The 25,930-nt window shown below is 38.8% G+C and overlaps 1 protein-coding gene across 6 annotated transcripts in view; it reads left to right on the top strand.

The window, feature by feature from the left end:
• The window catches only part of ehbp1 (EH domain binding protein 1), a 167,911-nt gene that overhangs the window by 16,496 nt on the left and 125,485 nt on the right, over positions 1-25,930 (top strand). For all 6 annotated transcript variants that reach the window (XM_080869874.1, XM_080869878.1, XM_080869877.1 and 3 more), the window contains 3 exons: positions 7,447-7,504; positions 7,606-7,701; positions 13,331-13,384. In XM_080869874.1, the coding sequence (XP_080726000.1) occupies positions 7,447-7,504; positions 7,606-7,701; positions 13,331-13,384 (208 nt within the window). The remainder of the gene's footprint in view (positions 1-7,446; positions 7,505-7,605; positions 7,702-13,330; positions 13,385-25,930) is intronic.

Raw genomic sequence — 25,930 nt, 5'->3', positions numbered from 1 at the left:
ATTCTTTTGCTAAGCTTTTAATGGTGGGGCTGTTACTGTGTGTTTCTCATTTTGACCAGATCTTTGGCGTTAAGCGCTTGTGGCAGTCAGTTAGCACTGCACCCCTACACTGCATGTCACATGTCAAAGAAGAATTCTCTTCATTGCATTCATCCCTGGGTTTTTTTTTTTATTTTTTATGGCTGGTGGCTCACTACATTTGAGTATGACAGTTCTATTTGGAAAACTTAGTTTTCTAATGTCCTTGATACCACAAACCAGGATACTGTTAAAAATACAGCAAACAAAGAAGAATATTTATCTTTTAGCTGGATAAAAATGGAAATCATTATTTAGTGGACAGCTTTGCTTCTTGCAATTTGCCAAAGTGTCTATTGTGTTTTTAAGATACATGATACTTTATCACTGTGTTTATCACTTGTTTTATTGCAATGCCACCAAAACTTAGCTGTGCCCTGCCCTGCTGTGTGTTTGGGTTTCCTGCACTCTTAGTGTGTGTGTGTGTGTGTGTGTGTGTGTGTGTGTGTGTGCACGTATACGTGTTGGTTTTAGAACTGTCATGCCAAAATGAAGTGTTTCCTTTCTCCTGCCTACAGGGAAGATATGGCAGCCACAACTTCCTGACACACCCTTCACTTCCAGCTATCCAGGGGGATTGAGGTGTGCAAACAGTGAAGCGCGAGATTATTTGACTGTCTTTGGTTTAAGCTGCACATGTTTTTCTGTGGGGTTATAGATGGTGACATTATTTCACTTTTTGGGAAATCAGCCTCTCATGCAGTTTGTGAACCTTTTTTAAGAATTGATAAGAAAGAAATGCTTTTTTTCTTACAATAGTTGTCAGATCACACTTTGTCTCTCTCTGTATTTCTTTCTGTCAGTATTTCTGTCTCCCTCTCTTTTTCTGTCTCTTTAAATCACTGTTTTGCTTTCCCTATTTTTTTCCTCCCTCTATCAGTTTCTCTTTATTCATCTTTATTCTTCTCTCACTTTCTGTCTCTGTCTCTCTCTATATGAATTTGTCTATCAATTGAAATTCAAAGGTGCTTTATTGACATGAGTTTCTTAAAACTTGTTTGAAAGCATCATAATACAGTTTCTAAAATAATATTAATAGGAAAAAAGAACAACAAAATTAGACGTTTCAGCTTAAATTGAAAAGCTCAGTGAACACTTAAACGTCATATTGGACATGTGTGTGCATGTGTGTGTATGCCCTTTCTCATTGTCCTTGTTCCTTTTGCTGATTGAAATTCGGAATTACCTAAGTGAATGAAATAAACTAAGAGTTCCTTACTTCACTGCACAATTTCAGGAGGAATTGCGTCATCTTTGTTCACTTGCCAATTTGTGGTCATTGAGCCTATACTTCTTTATGATCTGGCTTAGTTGTCCATTTCTGACAGTTACGAGATATTCTATCCATTCATAAGCTCTGTTTAGGTTCAAATGACCTTCTAATCTGCATTAGTTTCTTCTTCTGAGAGTTTGAGTACTCTCCTGTGAATGCTAATGATCAGTAGGTATTTGTTTGTGGGTGTGGGTTTTTGTTGTTGTTGTTGTTTTTTAAACATGAATGTAAAATGTATATCTGCAGAGCCTTACATGTAGAGGTCGTGATTATTGAGTGGACTCCATACATCACTATGATAGAGCACAAGGAGCAGGATGATGCGATTAAATATCTCGCTTTATCTCTTAACTCTATCTCTCTATAGTTCTTTATCTCTTATCTCTCTTTGTTGATCTCTCTTGGTCTAAATTTCTCTTTCTCCATGTCAATATCTCTTTGTCTTAGAGATATCGATCCTAAGCTGAATTGATTGAGAAATCTACTAGAAGTAATCTGGTAATTTTTGGTTAATTATACTAAATGGAAACTGTTGGTATGTTGGTAGGTGGTGTTTGTGAAGTCTATAAACACATACTCCACAGTAACTTCAGGATTATGGACTCCACATATTGCTGATGTGGTGTTTAAGGGAACATTAAATAACTACATGCTCATTAAATGCACATTTTTGTGGATAAGAAATATCCACTTTAGTCTTATCTGCCATCTCTTCCCAACATACACATGCACAAATTCTTAGTCTTTTCATTTCTTTCTTCAACATTCTTCGAATATCATTTTCACTTTTTTTTTTTTTTTGTCTTCTTTAGAACATTTTCCCTCTTGTATTGCCATTTAGTTCGCACACTTTTGTGCTCATTATTTCATGCTTTTTGCCTCTTTAATTTCTGTCTCTCCCATTCTGCTAGTGAGAGTCAAGTAAGGGTACACCTACACCATCTTACCTAAATTATCAAATAAAGCGGTATATAGGGTGCTCCTCTGTGGGTATTTTAATTGCCTAGTGCTTTGAAAAAAATAATGGTGCATTTTAAGCAGCAGCTTCTCCAGTGGATTTCTTGTACTATGAGCAAACTCCAACTCAATTGTCTTTGACAGTTGGTGGAAGTGGTCCTTGTTCTGTCCTGGAGCCTTGGCGAGCACAGCGTTAGCAGTACATGAACCAGTTGTTGTTTTTTTTTTTTTACTTCAAATCTTTAGATCAGAATGAGGACTACCTTTCTCAGCTTCTCCTGTCTCTAGTCTTTTGCCCATCTCCGCTCTCTCATTATGAAATGTTTTGGGTATGGAGTACTTTTGTGAGGGGAGGCCGGAAAAGGCGCTCCATATTTCCCAGACCTCCTTGTGGGAGTGTTTCTCTGCTTTCAGGATGGAGATCCTGGTAGTCTGTTTTTAGAGAAGTCCTGAATCCTACTGCACTTTATGTGGCTGGCCCAGACTCCTTCCACTTTTTTGTGTCTTGTGTCTTTTACTAATTTATTCTGAGGTTACTGTGGTGCAGGAAGTAGAGCAACTGTTCTTGTTGTTTGATGCTATTTAAACAAATTGTATTCAATTTGATAGAGCAGCTTATCTGCTAATGGGAAAGTGAGTGGTTTGACCTGTGGCTCCTCTAGTCTGTGTGTTGGGCAGGATGTTCAACCCCAAATTGCCAATAGAATAGAACGGGGCTTGTTGTGTAGGATTGCTTTGAGTGGGCACTATATAAACACCAATCCATTTGCTGTGGTATCAGTTCGTTGACTGGAGCTCCAGACCTTTAGTTTATTTTATCTTTCTTTAAATGGAAATCTTTGTTGGTAAAATAAATTTATGTCAAATAAATGTATTATTCTCTTTCTATGTTGTGGCCACATTGAGTTTGCTTGTGGTTTTCTGGGATATTTGGGATATTCAGAGACGACAGAGTCCAACCCAAGACTGGAGGGGGTGAGGGTACTTGATTAACATGAACTGAAATTTTAAAATAAAAGCGATGGGATTCCTACTGAGTAAATTAATTGGAGGGGCTGATTTTTCTCCTGAATAAATACGAAAAATGTAAAAACTGAGATTCTGGGTCCATCCAATTCTCAGGAGAAGGCATGGTTTGGTCCAGGAGTGGAAGGTGTATCACAGGCGCATTGTACATATTTCAGGATGTCAGTGGGGGAGGTTGAGTTCTTGGCAGAATTGGGAACATATCTGAGGAGGCAGAGAAATCATTTCAGACATTTACCAGGAGCAGCGTCTAGCAGTATGAATGTAGTAAAATACTATTATTTTACTGTCTTTATGTATTCAGTAACGGCACACAATTTGAGTTACAAGTGCAAATGTTGCCAAATGCTAGTTGGTCAGGTCTTATTTGGATTATAAAATACTTGTTTCAAAAAAATAAGTACTGCAAATTCATCCAGTGAAATTATGCGGTTGACGTGATCAGCTGCAGTAAGAGTAGGTGAGTCTAAAAAAATATTTTTAAAGCAAAAAAATATCTGTACGGATTTTAGGCATCCAGTTTGTGAAGGTCTTAACATTCAGAAGGGTAGTGGTCATGCTCAAGTATGAGACAAAACGCTCCTAGGGTTTGGACTTCATAATAATTTGTTTCAGATTTATTTTGTGTTTTGCTGTATGTATTTGTGTGGGTATCACCAATTTCTGTTCTACTGCTGCTTATTTTGGCCAGAGCACTCTTGGCTTAATTCTAATCTGTGTACTGTGCTTTATCCTATTGGTGTCTTTTCTGGATGCCACTTTGCAAAGTTTTTACATGAAGAGAAAGCAGAACCAACTAAACATATACTATAAAATTATAAAACATCTAAACTAAATTTCAAATCTAGGGTAAACATAAGGCTGTAATCTAGCTGTGAACTCTACTAGTGAACTCTTGGTATGACTGAGAGCTGATGAATGCCACTTTAATAGTTTTTCCTCAGGCCTTTTTGTGGCCGTCTTCATCTCATTTGTGTTTTTGTGTTGTGACATTCCCCTCTGATGGCTCATTGATTAATGTTACACACAGAATGAAGCCTTGAAGTTGTAGCTGAACACAACTAAAAAAGGGCGTTGAAATAATATAGCCTGCAGACAAATGGTTTAAATTTTTCTCATAGCTCAACAAATACTGTACAAAGGAGACAAAGGGAGGGTGATATTTGTGTGTCTCTGCCTTCTCTCTGATATGGCATGTGTTGTTGGACAATAGCTCCTCTATGTGTGGCCTCTCCTCAAGGCTGAAATTGTTATGTCATTTTTCTTCTCCCCTCTCCTCTTGTCTCTTTTCACTCTTTTCTCTTGTCTTTTTGCTCTCTGTAACACTGTCTGTCATTCTTTTCCTTTGTTATTGTTCTCTTAAAAATCTTATACATAAAGGCTGGTGCATGTATAAATCTAGTGTTTAACATCCAGTACTTTACACTAAAATATTGCAGATACAGAAGTTCATGATGCAGATCTGGATTTTAATACCAATCTGCATGAAGAGGCTTAGTGTTTCATTCTGAATTTTAAGTTTAAAATGTGCTGCTGTTTAATTATTCAGGTCTTAGTCACGCCGACTGGTAGGCGAACCACCCTGACGGTTGAAGACTGTTACTGGAAATTGCTGTCGATTTGTTAGTGAAATTATTGGTCACATTGTTGATACTTTAGTTGCTAGCACATTGCTGCAGTTGCCTGTAGTTTGCATAGAAGCTGACATAGATGCTGACTTGCCTGCTAACACTCACCAACTGGTCACCATGTAGTAGCGAAAACTCTGAAACATGAAAGGTGCAATGCAAACAGGAAACAGAGAACATTTGCCTTCAAAGTAAAAGTTCTGTCTTATCGCTGAATCTAGCATATACAGTGCTTAATAGATGTGCTAGACCACTGCCAAATTATAGTTACTGTATTTTTTTTTTTCATAACAGTTTAAGGACTGTATCAGAATACAAATGTTTTACTTTCAGTTTGTTGCGCTTGCTCCCCTCTCTCTAATGAGACTGGCATGTTTGTTGTACACAACACGGACGCTCTGTAAACCGTTATCTATAGGTTTTAGCTGTGTACTGTCAGCAGAAAATGGCATGAAAATGTTATTTGTCTTACTCTTTCTCGTGTTTGTGTTGTTGAGTCTTAAGCTTAGCTGCTGTCACGATGAAGAGCAAAGTCATAAAATAGACCAATTAATTGCAATGAAACAGTGTTAAAACAGTACAAACTGTCCACTACAGGAAAAGTCTGTTCTTCACATGCTCATTTTTTTTTTTATCTAGATATTTTTTTGGCACTACTTCTCCTCCGTGGTGAACTCTGCTATTTCAGCGTTTCCTAAAATCCATCAGTCTTCATAGCCAGTGATTCACACAAATGGACACAAACTCAATACTATGATATTCATTTAATTTGTTGACTTCTCCTTATGTTAGGTCAAACTAGTTAGAAACTAGAAAGATGTTTGTTGTGGATTATACACTATGGGAAGCTTTTCATTATTTGATTAATATATACCAAATTCAGTAAATGTATAACCTTGTATTTATGTTTTGCTTTATGTAAAGTTGGGAGGGCGATGTTTAAGTCAACATTTATGTTACCATGCATTTAAAGAATGATTTCCAGTCTTTCTCACAGAGAGGGATGAAAATTGTTGATTTAACACTGGTATTATGTCATTACTCATTATCAACAGATACCAAAAGCTAATGTATTAGTGTGATATTGGAAGTAGGAAAATCTGGATAAGTGCATCTGTAACTGATAGCAATATTAATATGATGTAGCTTCTTGTTATTTAGTCACTCACAGAGCTTATAAAGTTATTTTGATGAATACACGTAGAGTAGTTCGCTCCCTTTCTTCGTGACAGTGGAAAACCAGAGGTCTGCATTAGCTACAGACTGCTATCCATGAAGCTGGAGAGGTTCACAGCATGAAGTGGAGGCTTGCCCATGAGAGTGAGTGAGAGAGATGCTTAAGCATGACTAAAAGCCAAAGTATGCCTCAGCAGTTAACCCATGAACCGCAGCACCATCAGCTGCATTTCAGAATGCACTTAGATGCCTAATCTGAACTACAGCCACTCCTCTTCTGAACACCCTGCATTGTCTTGAGGCTGTTTAAAAAATTGTATTGGTTTGTTCCTTCAACTGCTGCCTGTCATCTCATTTGTCAGTTTAAAAAAAATGTTATGTAGCAGTACTTAATATATTTTTTAAAATAAGGAATTACATCAGGTCACAAAAACTTTTTTTTATTAGACTGCAACTTCAATTGTTGATGTAAAATAAGTAAATATTTCTTCTAAAATAATCTAACATGGACGTTCTTGGTCCTGTGGGAGGCGGATTTGAACCCAGAACCTTCATGCTGTGAGGCAACAGTGCTAACCACCACAGCACTGCCTTATCATGTGACTGAACTTAGCATGGCAGTTTGTAAAATGGTCACAATCTCTAATCTACTGATTTTTGTTTCTGGGCATGAATGTTACATTTTTATTTTTTAATGTTCCTGATAACAATGTTTGCTTTGTCTGTTCACATATGTACTAATGTTCATGTACAACAAAAAAGGCTTTTTCGTGACTGTTTTTCTGGTGAATTTGGGCTGAAAGATGTGCTGTTGGCATCCCAGGTGTGAAACCTCTCCAAATTGCTTCCTCCATGCTGTGTTAGCTCTGCCACTAACAGCTCGTGCACTGATCTCAGTGGTTATTACACCTTACAGCTGATTCCATCCTGGACTGGATCAGATTATCCTAACTCTCAGACCCCTATTTGTTTTTTGTTTGTTTGTTTGTTTTTTCTCCTGTTAGACTAAACTCGTACTTGTATGTGTATACTCTGTATTTCTGCAAGTGTGCATCCTGTTGTTTGTGCTGCAGTCTGCAGGGACAAAGCTGGGGTTTAGTTGTCTCATCATGATTTATTCATGCTGTGAGACTATGCAGGTATTTGTATATGTGTGTGCAGAGCAGAGGGCTTATCAGGGTTTTAAACTTGAAGCAATAAAATACAATCTAGTTTAGACTGACAGTAATTATATGTTGAAGTGTAGCACAGAAGTGGATGGACTGGCCTTTTTTTACATTAATCTTTCTTTTCTCTCTCTTCTCACAGGCAACCAGACAAACTGGTGGTGGTTTGGACGCGTAGAAGTCGACGGAAATCCTCCAAGGTTGGTATTGGATTAGATGCATTTTTAGTTTAAGAAAATTTTCAATTTCCACTTATTTCCAAATGTAATTTTTTTTCATCATCCATCCTTCTGTCCTGCAGTCTCACAGCTGGCAGCCTGGCATCAAAAACCCCTACAGAGGAGTCGTGGTGTGGCCGGTACCAGAAAACATTGAGATCACGGTCACTCTTTTTAAGGTAACCTGCTGCTCTATTATCTGTGTAAAACAGGCCTTTAAGGAAACTCTAGCCCTAATTTTTCAGACTTTTCTGGGAAAATGTTAGGCTAAACATTTATATACATTTAGTTGGAAGCACACTTATTTAGTCCCCTTATCAAACTAATCCTAATAGCAAAATGTGAACTTTTCCAGTTGATTTCAATACCAAAAGCACACACAGACGGTTAAAATTGCTCAACACAGCTAATATTTTTCTAAATTTAACATAAAATGCTAATTTTCCTGACTTTTGCCTACAATTCCTTAATGAATCTTTCACAAGATCACAAATTTACAAATCAATTGTTGTACAAACAATTTCTAACTTCCAGAGTTCAGGTTTTTCTGTTAAAGCCATAAACCTATCAGGCCTAGAGCTTAAGAGAAGAAAACATTACCTTTCATAAAAGAAGGCAGTCTGGAGGTGGAAGAATGATGCCATCTACAGTGAAGCATGGTGGTGACTCTGTGATGCTCTGAGGCAATTTTTCTTCCTTGGTTAATAGAAATCTAGAGTGTGTAGCATGGAATTGTCATCATGCTACTAAAGTGCTAAAGACACAGGGGCTGAAGGATTCAGTCAAAGCATCATGATTGGTTGAATTTGGTAATTAAATATTAGTTTAATAAAATGTTCAATCACACTTGTGTAATATGATCTTTACAAATGGCTTATGCCAAAAATTCTGCTTCTATTGTACACTTAAACAGGTATCTGTCACCTTGTCTGACTTACTTAAACATACTGGCCTTTTTGCTGACAGGTCAGCTCAGAGCTCAGTATCTTGTTACCCATAACTCCTACCACAAATCTCTACCATAATTGTCTTGCTTTGTAAAGTGGTGGTGGTGGCTTTTAACAATTTGGATACTAAATACATGAAAATCTAGTCAATCCCAAGGCACTTGACACAGAAACCCTCAAATAGAGTAAAGACTTCATCTCCAGACATCTGTAAAAACAAATCCTTACGTCTGCTTTCGTGTGTACTAGCTCAGTTTTTTGAAGTCTGTGGTTGTTGAACGTAACTGTACTATTAGTGCCTCTCTTTTTTTAGGCCCACTTCCACTTCCTGTCTCAGAGGAAGTAATAAAGCTGTTTTGGTAATGAGACAAAATGCAAAACCATTGAAGGCACCATTCAACCATTAAGTTGGATGGAGCTCAAATCAAACGGCAATAGAATGCAGTCTGTAAGCCTGCTGCCTTGGTAGAAAGGTTTTTGTTTATTCTGGATAATAAAAATAAAGAAACTCTGAAACATCATCCTAGTTTACACGAACACAGCCAGAAGCATGTCATAGATCAGGGTGTTTAATAATACAGTCCGTGAACCATGATTGGACAATCAAAGCATCTAATGCTGTGCAAAGAAGGTCGGCATAACTTTTCACTATTTGGTCTTCAAGAGTTGTTGATGGGAGTCGCAGTGTAAATCATTTTTAAGAATGTTTGACTTTATTATTTTGGTATTTTAATCCAAGAAGGTTGAATCATTGTCACTTTGACACCATTCTTACTAAAAAAGACACCAGACAAGGTTTTGGATGTTGCATGAATATTTAAAAAAATTAGATTGATTAATTGATCATTAATCACCTCAGAAGTGAGGTGAGACGCCTGGCCACGTGGTGTGCTGACAACAATCTCTCTCTGAATGTGGAGAAGACGAAGGAGATTGTTGTGGACTTCAGGAGAATGCACACCCAACATGCTCCTCTGACCATTGACGGAGCGTCTGTGGAGAGAGTGAGCAGCACCAAGTTCTTGGGTGTGCACATCACAGAGGATCTCTCCTGGACGTACAACACCACAGCACTGGCCAAGAAATCACAGCAGCGTCTCTTCTTTCTCCGCAAACTAAGAAGAGCAGGAGCTCCAGCCCCCATCATGTACACTTTCTACAGAGGCACCATCGAGAGCATCCTGTCGAGCTGCATCACTGTGTGGTTTGGAGCCTGCAATGCGTCCTGCCATAGAACCCTCCAACGCATAGTGAGAGCTGCAGAGAGGATCATTGGTGTCTCTCTCCCCTCCCTCCAGGACATTTACAGCACCCGTCTCACTAAAAAAGCCCTTTGCATAGCGGCTGATCCCACGCACCCAATGCAAAGCTTCTTCAAGCTGCTGCCGTCAGGGAGGAGACTGCGGAGTCTCCAGGCCAGGACCAGCAGACTGAAGGACAGCTTCATCCATCAGGCTGTCAGGAAGCTAAACTCCCTCCCGATTCTGCCCCCCTCTCCCCTCTTCTCCACCACGGTCTCACTGAACTCTGTCACACACACACACACACACTCACTCTCTGACGCACTCACTGGCCTGCTCCAGTCACTTTGTGGAGCATTGGACTGCCATTACCGCATAAGACTTTGCTGTTACACTATCTCTTACCGTACACTACTAAATCTCCATTTGCACTATTTGCCTATTTTGCACCACTATGCCTTCTTACTTGAATATTGTATATTGCATAGCTTTTTTTTGTTATACGTAAAATTGTATTGTATTTATTTAAATTTTTACTTTTTAATTATTTTATTTGCATTTTTCTAATCACTAGGGTTTGAGAGTAACGCAATTTCTATTCTGTGTATGTCCTGTACATGTGGCAGAATTGACAAATAAAGTTGACTTGACTTGACTTGACTTGACTTGACTTATTTTGTGCATATGTGTACATACATACAAGATGGAGCATATATAGAGGAAGGAAAATATTGTCTTCTAGTACAACAGGTGCTTGAAAATTAGTGGGAAGAAGTGGTACTTATAGGTCCCCCATAGATGAACAATTAAACAAAATTTCCTGTCTGTCGACAAAAAGATTTTCCAGTGGATTAACAATACATTTCTTTTTTTTAATTAAATTGTCAGACTCAGAGTAATGAGCTGCCAATAATGTTTTATCTAACAATACAGATTTATTTCTTTAAGAGGAAAGTAAAGTAGCTGTGCTGAGAGGTTTATTTGATTTAGTAAAGCAGCCTTTCTTTATAATGTTGAAAAACTGAGACTTAAAGTTGAAATGGTGCTCATATTCCTTAAGACATCTCAGACTGAGTGTCATCCATTTTATAAATGGATAGTGCATTAAATGAGAACATTTTTATACTGTATTTCAACTGCTTTACACTGAGTGAAAGGGAAACGTTGTGAATATTTATAGTTGTATTAAAGATCTCACAGAGTCGTTAGGGGGGAAAAAAGATGCAGGGCCTGATTCTCTTTAGATTCTTGACTTTATTATTTTTCACAGCTTTTCAGTTTTCTGTGCGTGTAGCATAAAGCTCATGCTGGAAATACTGTCTACAGTAAAACCCCAGACAGAATCAGACCCTTTGAAAATGCATTAACACCCTAATCTGCAGTAGTTATATTACTGGCAAATACTTTCCTGGTCAATTGCAGGTCAAAAGCTGCATGCAGAGTTGCTCTGGTAACCTTTCTTGGTTACAGAAATAATTAATTGATGTTGTATAACAATAAAATATGAGCTTAGTTTCAATTATTATATTTCTGGTGGTACCTGTCAGCAGGGACATTCAGTCCTCTGCTTGGATAGTCATGCACATCCCTAGCCTACAGTTCTGTAGATTTGAGAGTTCAGGTCACCTCTCTGGTCCTATAACGCCTAAATGTTATAAAGGGCTTTTAACGTTACCTGGGTCATTTTACCTGTGTTATAGGAAACTGCACCAGTTTTTACACATTATATGTTTTTTAAATGAGACTAGGTTTGTGCCCCGATTTTACAGTACTTTTTCAAAAATCCTGTCTCTTGAATTGCCCAAGTGTAACACTTGGGCAATTCAAGCATCTAATAACTTACACTTCTGATTTTTTTTTTTTCTGAATTGTGGTAACTGAAAGTGAGGGGAAACGTAACCATGATTTTAAGATCCTGTCAAAGTGTTTTCTGGCCTCAAGCTAGCTGAACTAGCTGAGCCCTGCATTATTGTAGCCTCGGGGGGATGTACACTACCAGACAGCCTTAGCTGAACTTTGTATATAGTAAAAAAAAATCATGAGATTAAATATTAACTGAAGTAAGCAGTGCTCTGGCTGCTCATTATGCAGACAGATCAATCCTACCAGAGATAATGTGCATAATAAAAGTGGGCAGTTATTGTTTTTACCCTATTGAGTTTTAAATTACCGGTAGCTGGATTTGACTTGTGACATTTTATTTTTTTAATTTTATTTTAAAGTATCTGAAAACAAATCTCACTGAGAGTACCACAAGAGTTGTTCGGTTCTGAATTATTGGAAAGGACAAGCATTTTCCTGTTCGTATTTTAAAAATATTTAACAAAATAATAAAATCCTTGTCACTAATGTTGGAATTTGTTAATGAAAACGATATGTCACAGAAGAAGGTGCATGCTGTGTGTGATCTGCAGCTTCTGTTTACCAGCAGCACTAAAACAGCTGATAACGCCTCACTCTGCTGGTGCTTAAAAGCAGTTTATGTGGGATGTGAAATAACAGCAAGTTTACAGTTGGGGGGGGGTATGTGAGAAGGCTGTGTTATTTTCTGTGTTTGTGTGTGGGCGTTGTCTGATTGTTACACTAGACTGCAGGAATATTGATTTCTGGGAGTGTGTCCTGAGCTCAGCCAGACAAAAAGGCAATCAGAGCTCGTGTATTACACACAGAGGCTGCAACAAACAGCAGACTGTACATTTGTGTTTGTCCTCACTAGAGAAACTCCTCCTCTACCTTTTAAATGAAGTCTGGTTTAAAATCTGTCCTATGTTTGTTGGGTGGATCAGCTTTAAAGCTTTTATATCACTATTATTATTTAAATCTGGCCATTGTTTGCATTAATACTTTAGTAAAGGTGTAGAGACTAAACCTGAGCTGTGCCCCATAAGTCATAAGTGTGTTTTTAGTCTGGGGCTTGCCCCCTGGTGTCGACGTATGTCAGCTGACCATCCTTGAAATGCCCATTGCAACCAGGGTTTAATGCATCTCTGAAATCCAACCTATCATATCACCTGTTCTGCAATTTGACTCCCACAGTCCAAATACTGGCATAATATATGTGCAGATGCTTTAGCACCTGAAGTGATTGTACTGGTTTAACCTGCATCCAACCATCTGGTTTCAATGGGCCCAGTTTTTAGTGTTTACCACTTGACATGCAGCTGTGCTTTCTCTCTTTGTACTGTGTCCAGCTCTGTCTTGTGTTTGTGTGTACTGTGCATGTGCTTAAGAGAGTACTGGAGGGCAGTGAAGATCACCCACCGCAGCACAGTAAGGCCGGGCTGCTTCCTGCCTCCGTTCCTCTCTTCTTTCATTATGTCGATTTTAAACAGGCAGGAAGATGGGAAGAGAGGCAACACAGAGATGCTTAAAGTACACAGAAATTTTCTGCATTTTAATGTTTCCATCTGTGGATTCAGTAGCCCAACCTTGTGTAATTGAAAGTCACCTCAGTAATGCAAACAATTTATAAGGGGAAATGGAACATAAAAACTGGGTCATGAGGTGAATAGAGATGATAGTGGGTTGGAAGCTGTTGAGCTCACTCAGTTTTCTGTCTGTTGGCACACGGCCAAAGTGAAAATTAGAATTTAATTAAATAACTGTTGTCTTGTTTGTAGGACCCCCACGCAGAGGAGTTTGAGGACAAAGAATGGACGTTTGTCATTGAAAATGTGAGTACTAAATGTACACATGCTTCTTCATTAACATGGTTAACGATGCTTTTGTTGTTGTTACATATCCATATTTTCTGTCTAACCTGATGGTTGGAAAGGAGCGCAGCCTATAATTGTGTGAAGTGCTCAAACTCATCTGAAATGTCATATAGAGGAACTTGGGGATTAGATGTTAAACAAGACAGGGATGATTTACCAGCTTTCAGTATTCTCAGGAGTCTTCTAGGGACACGGTCTTTGCATTTCATGTGCAGATTGTGCCACCATGTGGTCAGTTTATGTCATTACATAATCTGAGTACCTCGGATTAAATGGCTTGAATAATATTCATGTACATGTTTTACAAGGATATATTTGTTTTTATTGTAGTAACAGACTGTTTTTCTCAAGTAATAGTAGAGTACTTTTTACACTTGTCTTTTTGACGCCACAAACCATGTGCATGTAAAATACATGTGCTTGTAAAATTCAATTGTTACTTTATTAATGCAAATGTTTTTAGGAGTTCCCATCAATTTATATTACAGCAACTGCTTTTCCGTAATGTGCTCATGCCATGTTAGTCAGACTGCTGTATAAGTCAGCAGAAACAAGTGAAAACTGAAACTTTATCCAAGGAAGGACAGTTGCTTGCTCTCTAGTAGTCATGCTTGGGCTGTCATGGAAAATTGACTGAGGCGAGAAAGTGATAGTGGGGAAGCCTTTTTTCTTTAGGTGACACAGCTTCAGATGTTGTGCACCATATTCACTGTCCCATGACAGTGGAAAAATAAAAGCCCTCTTCACGGAACGATACTTTATTCAGCCTCTTTCCATTTCCACAGTCACAACTGAGTTGTTTCAAACATTAAAATTTAACCAGCCAGTGAGTCAAAGACGGCATCATTGTTAACCTGTAACCTTTTAAAATGTTACATTTAAGCTCTTTTAGACCTACCATTTTCATTACATACTTTTATTTAAGGATATGCATTTACACTTTAAGTGATATGGTTTTGCTCTGCCTAGATTGTTGCACCAACTAATTCATATTTCCAAAAAAGAAAGAAACTGTAAACTGCTGAGTGTGGTTTGGCAGACACAATTTTTGAAAAAAGCCTCAAAAAACAATTTTTAGTTAAAAAAACTAAAACAAAAATTGGCAAGAAGAACAAAAACATGATAAAATAACATGGATGGAGAGAATTTCTTGTATTGTAGAGGTTTGTGAGAGCAGGAAGAAACTGAGACAGCAAAGTAGAGAATTGAAGCAAACTGGTGAAGAGAAGTGGAGGTGGCCAGGAAGAACTGGAAACTTTTATTTGCTTTTTTCATGGTAACTTGTGGCAGGTTTGTGACGTGGTGTCCATCAATCTTGCACACATGTTGAACTAACTGAGTCTGCATTTTAAATTTCAGTTCAGTCTTATTTATATAGTGCCAAATTACAACAGGAGTTGTCTCAGGGAACTTTATATTGTAAGGTAAATGATACAGAAAGAAAACCCCTACAATCATATGACCCGTTACGAGCAAGCACGTTGGCAACAGTGGGAAGGAAAACCTCCAGGTGTTCCTCCAGGAAAACCTTCCTTTTAACAGGAAAAACCTCCAGCAGAACCAGGATTACGGAGGGGCAGCCAGAGATTAATAATAACTAATGATTAAATGCAGAGTGGTGTATAAACACAGAGGAGAGCACTCAGTGCATCATGGGAAGTGCCCAGCAGCCTAGACCTATCGCATCATAACTAAGGGAGGATTCAGGGTCACCTGATCCAGCCCTAGGATCAGGTGGAGATAGGAGAAGAATATGCTCCCTCTTTCTAGCATTTTTAGTTAAAACGGACAGCTTTTCAGGCAGTTTTTGTTAGGACATCCTGATTAAAAACAAATGACAGAAGTTCAGCCTAAAAGTAATAAATGCATCAAACTAAAAAATAGAAAGTATTGTCTTTGTTTTCTTACCATATTATTGTAGAGTCATACCAAGTAGCATTTTTATTCACAAACTTTATTAGTAGTGCAAGCTAATGTAAATGTGACAATAAAAATACAAATTTTGCCACTGAAATAGGCCTTCTCTGCTACTGGAACTGTTGTCCCACATTATGGCTAAAGCTCAGCACTAATTCCGGTTCAAGGTACACATAAGGGGAAACTTTCAGGGCAGGCGCCACCCTGTGGTTAGTTAATCAACTGTTGCTTTTCTCATAATTAAATGAAACCCCAGAACATGGTAGTAAGCACCATTTCACCTCATTGTGTAGACCGGCAAGTAGTTTTAAAATGTAGACATGGATAAAAATCAGGTCCTCTATTGCACTGTGGCCTTTTTTACTCATAGGCATTAAATCCTTCCACTCAATTTAGAAAAACAAAGCAGAATTCACCATCTTTGTCCTCATAAGGTATCGCTCCACCAAAGGAAAACCACCAGGACTGTGGAGAAAGCATTTTTCACTGTTTTTCTTTTTCTTTTCTTTTTTTATCTAGGATTAAAAACTAGAAGATAAAAACCTGCACACCTCCAAAATTAACCAGGAATCTCATGAAAAAAATCACTTTAAAACAGGGATGTCAAATTCATTTCACATTATGGGCCACATACAGTACAGCTGGGCAATATGTAAACATTTTTCTGACCGACATTCATCAGTCCAATAAATGACGATAGGCGATATATTCGTGGAGGTGACTTTTTGATGGGCGGAGCAATTTATACATGCACAGACTGCTTTTAGAACACAGAATAAGTCCAAACATGGAGGAACTATTTGCCAAAAGAAAATACAAAGTCGCCAATGGGGGATTTCTTTGGCTTTAAACCGGATGAAAGAGGTAAACCTGAGGATGTAACCCAAGGGATGTGCTGCCTATCCAGACGTATAGTGCCAGCAAAGGACTCGCGCAACTAACTTGAATGAGCAAATACGTGTCCACCAACCCACTGAGTATGCCAGGCTACCACCAGCGTCTGCAGCTCCATCAACAAGCTCTGGAAAAGCTTTTCACCAGCAGCATAACATGGAAAGGACAGCCCCTGGTGGACACAGTGCACAGTGAGACTGATAAACAGTGGAACGGCCTGTAAACACGGGTATAGTGGAAAAAAGAAGCCAGTTTCTCTTTGTTTCCCTCCCCAGCATTGTGTTTTTGTTTTGTTTTTTTAATTTAAATAAAATGTTATTGTTTGTTTTAACATAGGCTACCCTAGCCCTTTTTCTTTCATTATGTTATGAGTTTGAGTAAATGAATCGCTGCTACATTTGGGCGCACACTCTGAGGGTGCATTTGCACACAGCTGGAAGAGGGTGACGTTAAAACAGCCCTTTAAAAACAAATAAATAAATAAATTCCTGTTGACTGCTTCTCTTAGCTTCAACCAACATTATTAGCAAACTTACTCATGGGCAAATAAATAAATAGGTAAATAAATCGCTCTTGTAAAAACGACCAGTGAAAAGTTCAACATTCGTCCAATTGCCCAACCTTAACATACAGCCCACTTTGATTTGTGTGCTGGAGCAGGGAAACTCCCCTTTCTATGTAAAGATGTTTAAATATAAATTTAAACTCTGAGATATGCAATTATTAAAACAAGAAGTGAAATTTCAAGGATATGCCTCTGGTTATCCAAATGATAAAGAAAACCTTGCCTGGAGTTGTGTATACCTGTACTACTTATTTATTTTATTTTTTCCTCAGTAAAACCAAGCAGGTTTTATGCAAATCCTGACATTCAATCATGTGAGCAACGCCAACAATCACTAGGTGCTCTTTCTTCATTCACTTATGTCCATCTTCTGCTCTTTTCATCTTTTTTCTGTTTTCACAGAACAAATCATTGCACACACAAAGAGCAGCTGTAGCCAAAAGCCCCCACTGTTTCTGCTCCACCGTTCAGCAAGTTTTTCTCCTTGTAAATTTCCACACAAAGCATGATAGGAAATGATATAAAAAGGAATCCAGTTGTAGTCATGCAACCAGTGACCCTAAAAGATCCCTAGTCTTTGCAGAATATATCAGTTTATCACTTAAACCTCTCACATATTGACTTTAGATGTGAGAGAGGTACCAAACTCAAGTCTTTTGTTTTTTTAAAGATTTTTCGATGAACAGTTGGTGTGAATACAATTATGTGAGATTGGTTTTACTCGAGTACTTCTGTATGGTCACAGGTACGTATTCTGGTCCTTTAGTTAAAGGACAAGGATACTGCAACATATTTAATCAGCTGTGAAAGTATTCAAATAGTTCTGTTTCCAAGAATTTCAGCTTGGAATATCACCAGAGACGGGTATTTCCTCTCTTATGCAAGCCTTTTTTTTTTTTAATTTTATTTTATTTTATCCTAACGAATGGTCAGCCTGCATTTCTACGTGCAGAAAATTTTAAGTATATTACAGTAAAACAATTCAAAAGTTAGTTTTTAATGGACTGTTTTGTTTGTTGTTTTTTAATTAGCAGATTTATTATGTGTGCTGTTATATTAAAGGGTTAGCTGTTTGAAGTAACAAATCAACAACAACAAAATTAACTGTACCAATTTTCTTTGTTGTAAAAACAGCTGTTAGACTTCATGACACGAGTAAACACATCTTTAAGAAGTGCTCTCTTAAACCAACTTCCAAATATTCCAATGTGTGACTTTAGGGAGACGTGCACTGCTAGTGACCAACAGGGATGGACACCGAGACTCTTCCACCCTGTTCTTAAAGAATGTGGAAAAATAGAGCTGGCAGAGAGCACAGAAACTGTCACTTTCTGTACTCGTCAAGCTCAAAGAAACGACGCTGCTCTACCTTTCTATCTTTGACAGAGAGTAGAGAAGACAAGCAGGTCAGCAGGTTTTCTCTAGGTAGAGCGTGGGAGAGCACAAGAAAAGAAAAAGCAAGAAGGGGAGAGAAAAAGACAAGTTGGTGGTTTGCCTGTGTCTCTGCATACCTGACTAATGATAGAAAGATCAAAGCCTGACAAAGTCTACTGACAGCAGGAATGGAGGGAGAGGAGGGAGAAGGCAACCTTACACCTTCACACACATGTGAAGGTATCCTGAGGCCGAGTTTCTCCTAACTATAAAGCCTAAAAAAGATCCTTCAAACAAGTCCCTTAGAAATTATTTAGAAAAACTCTGAGCATCTATGAGGATGGAGATGCTGAAATTAGTTTTTGGATCGGTGATTTCCCAACACGGGTGGAAAGTTCAGGCAGACTTTCTTTAGTGAGCTAGGGCCCAGAGAAGGGCATTCCTACATGTGTTTAAAGTATTGGGTGGTTGTTGTTGTTCTCTTTTTTTCCTCTCTTTTGCATGGTGTCTGACCCAATGCATTGACTTCATTACAGAATGAGTCATTACTATATGTGAATGTAAATTTCTCACATTGGTTCAAGAACTTGACTGGATTTTCTGAAGCTTTTTAATAATAACATATGGTATAAATGATAAAATTCCAGAATTCTTTGCACTTAAAAGTTAAGAAACTTTATTCTTAAATTGTTGAACTATTCTCTTATCCAGTCTATCACAGAGCAGTGAAGCCGTCACTGTTTCTTTACTTCAACAAGACTGAACTTGTCTGACGAGCTCTTTTTAAACCCAATTATATTATTAAATAAACTCATTAGATGTTAGGATGGCTACTTAAAAAATTTTTTTTAACCATTCCAACCTTGGCAGTCTTTTGTTGCCACATCCCAAAGTCTTTGACTCATTTAAATAAATATGGAAATAAAATATAAATTACATTGTCAGATTAAACATTTAATATGTCATCTTTATCCTAATTTCAGTTTCATATATGCTTTAATTTATTACAAACCAATGTATCTCAGTTCTGAGATCTTTATTTGCATTCATTGCTGTACACCAGTGCTACTGATTTGCACCCATTGCTCCTTTAAAAAAATTATATATATATTCTCACTGCTAATATTAGTCAGTGATTAAAAGAGATATAGACACAATAATTACATGATATGTGCAAGCAAAGGCAATGATTGATAAACCATGTTCAGTGTTCATTTTAATTTGAACATTCTCACCACAAGAGGGCAGGCCAGCCTAAGATGAGCAAACTCCTTTTCAGGCATTCATGATTAAATTTGCTGGATAACCCGTTTTTGTCACCTGCATCTATGTTTGTCTTTAGATGTCTGTGCAGCCTTCACGTTTCTGTGTGTTTGTTTCAAAGCATGTGTGATGAAAAGTATAACCTTATCCAACATTATCCGTATTACATTTTAGGTTATTTTCATTCTGACTTTGCCTGCGTGTGCATGACTGTAAAGAGCACTCGCGTCCCCCCCCACCAGCCACCCACACCCTTCAGGTATCTGAGCTAATGTAAAGTAAAGGACACATGAATGAATGCAGTAGTGAGTGCTGCTCCGAAGAGGAGGAGTAACAGAAGAAGAGGAGAGGTGAGTTCTCCTGACCCCTCATCAGACGGCAGAGGAGAAAAGGGGAAGAATACTGCATTGTGCCCGAGCGCCGAAGATGATGAAATTCAAGATCCCCGCGCTCGGGCTTCGTCTTAATCTGGGGGCCCAACCTCGCGCTAGGCTAATCCCTCCCCGTCGAATTACTGGCCCTGGCTAGATTGTATTTTGTCATTGAAAATGGCAGTGTCAAACACTACCTTTTTCTCTCCTCTATTTGTTCGTCTGCCAAGGCGAATCGCATAATCAAAAGATGGAGAGAGAGGGAGAGCAAAGAGGAGAAAGCGATGGAGAAGGAGAGAGAGGGAAAGAGGCGGAAGGCTGAAAATGGCTACACAGTAGTATCTCTAAATTGCATGCTACCCTTGCCTTTCACCCTTTTTCAAACAGGCGCGTATTATCAAAAAGGTGGGCAAATTGAGAGTCAAAAGATTGGACGGCTATATTTGAAGGCATTGTGCTGACAGGCTCTTTTGTGTGTGTGTGTGTGTGTGTGTGTGGTGGTGGTGGGGTTAATATGTGTATGTATGTCTGTGTGTATTCTCTCTGCGTTTGCATATCAGCCAAAGCTGGAGATGGGAGACCAACTTGCCTCATCTTCAAAGCTTTGTGGAGGGATTTAAATAACACACACACACACACACACACACACACACACACACACACACACACACACACACCATTGCATTTCATGTGAGAAGCTATCATGTCTGAATACATTGAATATACAGTGATACACACTCAAAGGCCCATCTTTCCTCCCTCCAACTCATACTTCACCTTTTTCACTCACATTACATCAATGTCACCCAGGCAGGAAGGCGCTTCCAAATCGGCACTCACAACATTTGACAGCCTGTCTGCTGCACGTACACACATTTTAAATATCGAATTTGAAATTGACACTTTATGTACTCGCAGCTTTTTCCTGTCCTCCTTTTTTTTTTTAATAGTTAAAATCTTTAAAATGTGACAGTAAGACTGATTATGTCTCTTATTACAGAAAAGGAAAAATATCTAATTTATAAGTGTGTAACAATTTTCAAACCAAGGCTATGGTTTCTAAGTCTAACCACAGTTATATTGATATCTTATGCTGTTTTCTGATCACGACCAATTAATGCAACAAACTGACTTTTAAAACACGATGCAGTTGTTAAAAAAAACAAACAGGGTTTTATTTGTTATTATCACCTGACTGTTTAAAACCAAAGTGTTTCCAAACAGCTGAGTTGGTTTTACTGCTTTTCTTAATCTACGTCTCTCCTCCTCTTATCTTGGCCTGACCTGAGCTTGGAGTTTTAAGGAAAGGCTAAATTAGATCTCGGTAAAGGAAAGACAAAATAAAATACACTATGCCCTTCCCCCCCCAAAAAACAACCCTCAACAAAACAACCCGATATTGATTATCCTGCATTTAAAATTAATGGAGGGCATAATTGCATGGAAATTCAAATTTTGCTTAGTTGCATATCCCTAACTGAGAACAAAACCTGTGAGTTTCATCTAGTTTCATTAACCCATATCCATGTGATGCCTCTGTGGAGCTGTTATTGACTGGTTTAAGTATAGTAGTCTGATGAAAGCTGCATTTTTAAATATTATTATACTGTAGCAAAGGAACTGGTAATGCATCACAATAATGGAGTTTATTTTTAGTTCAACCTACAGTCAAATATTATTATGATGTATCCTTTCTGAAGGAAAACTAAGCCACGAACCAAAACCGTAGCTCAAAGACCGACACATGATCCTGATCATAAAACTGTGGCACAAATCGAAACTAGCCCAGGAGTTTCCACCTGAACTTGGCCCAAAAACAAGACAGGAGATGAAACTGTAGGCTAAAAGCTGTGATGTGAATCTGGCCAAATAATGAAACACGCTGAAAATGTGTCCCAGAAACCGAGATATGATTCTGACCCAAAAACAGAGGCATGAAACAAAACCGTAGCTAAAAAAATCGAGATTTGAACGTAGCCCAAAAACCAAAACGAGCTGAAATCTGAAACAGAAACTGAAATCATAGTACAAAAAGCATGATGTTAAATGGGTCCTAAAGATAAATTTTTAGCCCAAAAAGCGAGGCGTGATGCGAAATTGGTAGACCAAAATCTGAGGCAACAGCTGAAACTGTGGCCCAAAAAACCGAGAAGAGAGCTGAAACGCTAACCTCAAAAACTGAGGTATGAACGCAGACATAAATCAAACTGTAGTATGAAATACTTCTGATGTAGTGTTTTTACATTAATTTAACTTAAATGCATTGAGTCCATATCCGTATTTGATTTGTATGCTGTGTATATGATGGGATTTTCACCAATGGTTTACGATCACATTTCACCTCTTTTGATCACATTCTTGTTGCGTCCTTCTACCTTCTCCATCTCTTTTTGTCCCCTTCATTCTGTGTTTTCTCTCTAAGGTGAAGTCCTGGCTATTGTGGACCACATCCAACTCCATTAAGGGCCTTTCCACGCCACATATGCCCACTCACACAGTAACACAGTCACATACTGACACACTCAGTTCGGATGAAAAAAAAAAACATGACGTACACACACAAATGTACCTCTATCACCTTTATACACACACACAAAGACACACACACAAATGTACCTCGATCACTTTTACACACACACACACACACACACACACACACACACACACACACACCCTCTCTGTATTGTACACGTAGCCATGGTGTGTATACTGCTCTCCCCCCTCCCCTGTCTCTGTCTGGAACACATTACGTAGGCCAGTGGCTTGTGAGCGCTGACTGGGCCTCGGGGAAGAAAAACACAATTATTTCAGCCCTCGGCTATTCATGCAAAGGTGACAAAAGCTGGTATGAAGTATGAAATCCCAAAAGTTTCTCCCGTGCCGCGGCCGACAAATTGGGATTAATTTGCGCTTGTGTGCACGCGTGTGTCTCCAAAGTTTTCACCTTTGCTCATTTCCCATTTCTTAAATAGTTTGGAGAACTCAAAAGGCCTAATTTATTGTGTCAGAAAGAAGAGCGTGTGCATTCGCTTGGGTTGTTTGTGTGTGAACGCAATGCTAATTTTAAATAATATATGCTTTATAGTTCAAAGATTGAGGCATGTAAATAATTTCCTGTGCGTTTGTGTGTGTGAGATTGTAAGAAGGCGGGAGGTTCCTAGTATGGGATCACACATTCACACATGCTTTCCAAATTAATTTAATCTAATTAATTGCCGTGTGGAGAGAGGACAGATGCTTGTGATTACCCCCCACTTCCAGACTCCTCCCTGGGCGCACTCACACACACACACACAGACACACAACTGTTACCATCCTAAACGCTGCCATTTTCTGCCACTGTGCAGCTAAAAATATTATTTTAATGCTCCGAAAGCACATCAGCAATTTGTTGGCTAAATAAGGAAACGATGCAGTCACATTATGGAGGAAATTACCCCACAATTCAGCTTAAAGTGAAAAAAAGAAAACATTTATAAGGAGAGTGTCTGTTTCTCCTTTTGTGCCGATGTGGGTATATTTTTGTCTTTGTGTAACTGCACCTGTGTCTGGGGAACTCTGTATTTGGCTGTGTTTCCAGCCAGTTATGTGTTAGGGTGCTGTGTGTGGCTGTGGAGGCCGGGTGGTCCCTCCTGTCGCCCTAATAGGCTTACTGGCCCCTAATCCACACCACGCCACCCTGTCACATGGCCAGTCTGCTGACTAACTGCGACCACTGCCATAGAGGTTTGTCTGTGTGTGTTTGCGTGTGTCTCTCGAACTACATCTCTGTGCTGTTGTCATGCTTGTCTGTAACTCAGCATGTGGCAGCTGGTGTCCAATTGAGACACTGAATATATATTAGGGGTGCAACGATATTCGTATCGATATTGAACCGTTCGATACAGTGCTTTCGGTTCGGTACGCATATGTATCGAACAATACAACATTTGTAATTTATTTTATCAACTTTCCTTCTGACGATGCTGTCTGTGTTGAGCGCTCAGTGAATCTGCGTTCGACTACTCCGCCTAGGCTGCACTGTCCAGCGCAGATCCACTGAGCGCTCCACACAGACAGCATAGTCAGAAGGAAGAGCGCAGGGCAAGCTAGCGAGACAGAAGTTAAGCTCTCCTTGCAACAGGCAAATTGAACCTCATTCAGATCTCGCGTTTGGAATTATTTTGGTTTTCATGTGACGTATGACCCTGAAGGTAAGCGAGTCATGGACTAAAGTAAAACAGTATGTTGGATGTGCCATGCAATGCTTAATTACATTGGTGTGAACTAGTGTGTTAGCGCAGTTAGCTCGTTAACGTGTTGGCCGTCTAGCCCCATGCACGAAGGATCGGCGGTAGCTCGTTAACGGAGATTTGCCGTGTTGTGGCGTTAAGGTCATTTCAACGAGATTTACCTGAAAGCACTAGTGGGAACACAACGAATATGACTGCACATTTACGCCGACATCATCCTAGTGCAAAGACAAGTGGAAGCAGACAAAAAAAAGCAAGCATGCTACTAACTTTAGCCGAGTCATTTAGACAGCTGTTAGCACATGATTCTCCTTATGCTGCTGAGAATATAGCCCAGAAGAAGCGGATAGTATAGCTTTTATTTTGGAAAGAGCCATTTCTCTGTAATAAACTCTCTTTTCCAAAGATGAGTGATTCCTCAATCAGATACAGGGCTTGCAATATCGCTAGCCCGACGTCCCGGAGCTAGCGATTTTTTCAGTCGGGCTACCAAAATCTATCTCTTCCCTGCCCGTCGGGCTATTGTAGGAAAAATATATGTCAATGCTTTTGCATTCTTTCAGAAATGTAGCTGGGTAATTATGTCATTGGCATCGGTGAGCCACTGTCAATATGTGACATATTGAAGTCGCGTTTGAATTTGCGCTTGTTTTTTTTGCTTTCACTTTGCAATCGTGCGAACTGTGTATAGAGAGCGACAGCACTGATCTGTGAGTGATGATAATTTGTGCACCAATTCCTCTGACATCGTCTTATTAATCGTTAGCTTACTATGCAAACATGACAAGTGAAATCTCCCGCAGCAAGCTTAAACATGTGAGAGGTTGATCACGCAGAAAATCGCTGAGCTTATGTGAGTGCGTGTGTAAAAGCAGCAGTATATATATTTGACTACGATGACCTGGATGACTGAGAACCTTCACAGACAGATATATATTTTAGTTCTGCTGAGCCAAATAAGACAGGTCAGGGTGAAGAAGTGACAGCCAAAGAAAAGCTTACCACAAAACGGAGAAGTTATGACAAATCAGACTATAAGGCAAAAAAAAGTGCAGCTTTATGGTTTCATGGACAAAATAATTTCTGTGGCTGCAATATGACGAGCTAAATAACCAGGGCTGCACATAAGTGGTCCGCAGGTGCGCATTCGCTGTCAAAATAAAAAACACGCACAAGGGTTAGGGTTAAATTAAAAAACTGTACTTTTGAGTTAAAATATATATTTATAATTTTAATAAATGACAAATTAAAAATGCATGAACATTTTTTCGTATCGAAAAAATATCGAACCGTGACACCAAAGTATTGAACCGAACCGTGAATTTTGTGTATCGTTGCACCCCTAATATATATATTTTTTGGTTCCCTTTTTTTGTATTTATTTCATGTTTGCGTGTTAGACAAACAGAACACAATCATGTGTGTATAAGCCACATTTTCTAATTTACATTCTTTTAAGTTTACAAACTGGATTTTTGTTTGGAAAAACGTAAAGGAGAGATGCTAAATTATTTTAGTTCACGTCACATACAACTTAATTTAATCTCAAGTGGGCCGTATCTGGAAACTTTATTGATTTTGTCCCAAAGTTGCTTCTTACAAGGAAAAGAAAGTTTGACTTCGACTGCACATCGGAAAAAATACAGAGGCCTGTAACTGTCACCTGACACATTTCAGTCTAGTCCTCTGGGTGTCGAAAATAAAATAACCCCGAGATTCACAAGAAGCATCAGTGTTGAGGTACTGTTGCATGTTGGACACCTGGCAAGATTTAAGCTAATTTAAATGTCCCTGTACTTGTGTCACCTGTAACTATAACACTTGTAACAAAGACATGTTTTTCCACCACTTTTGCTTCATTAGATTTCAGTTTAGGATTATTTAAGTG

The sequence above is a fragment of the Rhamphochromis sp. 'chilingali' genome (assembly GCF_963969265.1).
Source record: "Rhamphochromis sp. 'chilingali' genome assembly, chromosome: 20".
Classification (NCBI taxonomy): domain Eukaryota; kingdom Metazoa; phylum Chordata; class Actinopteri; order Cichliformes; family Cichlidae; genus Rhamphochromis; species Rhamphochromis sp. 'chilingali'.
The sequence above is the reverse complement of the archived record's forward strand: the minus strand, read 5'-3'. Positions and strand labels throughout refer to the sequence as shown.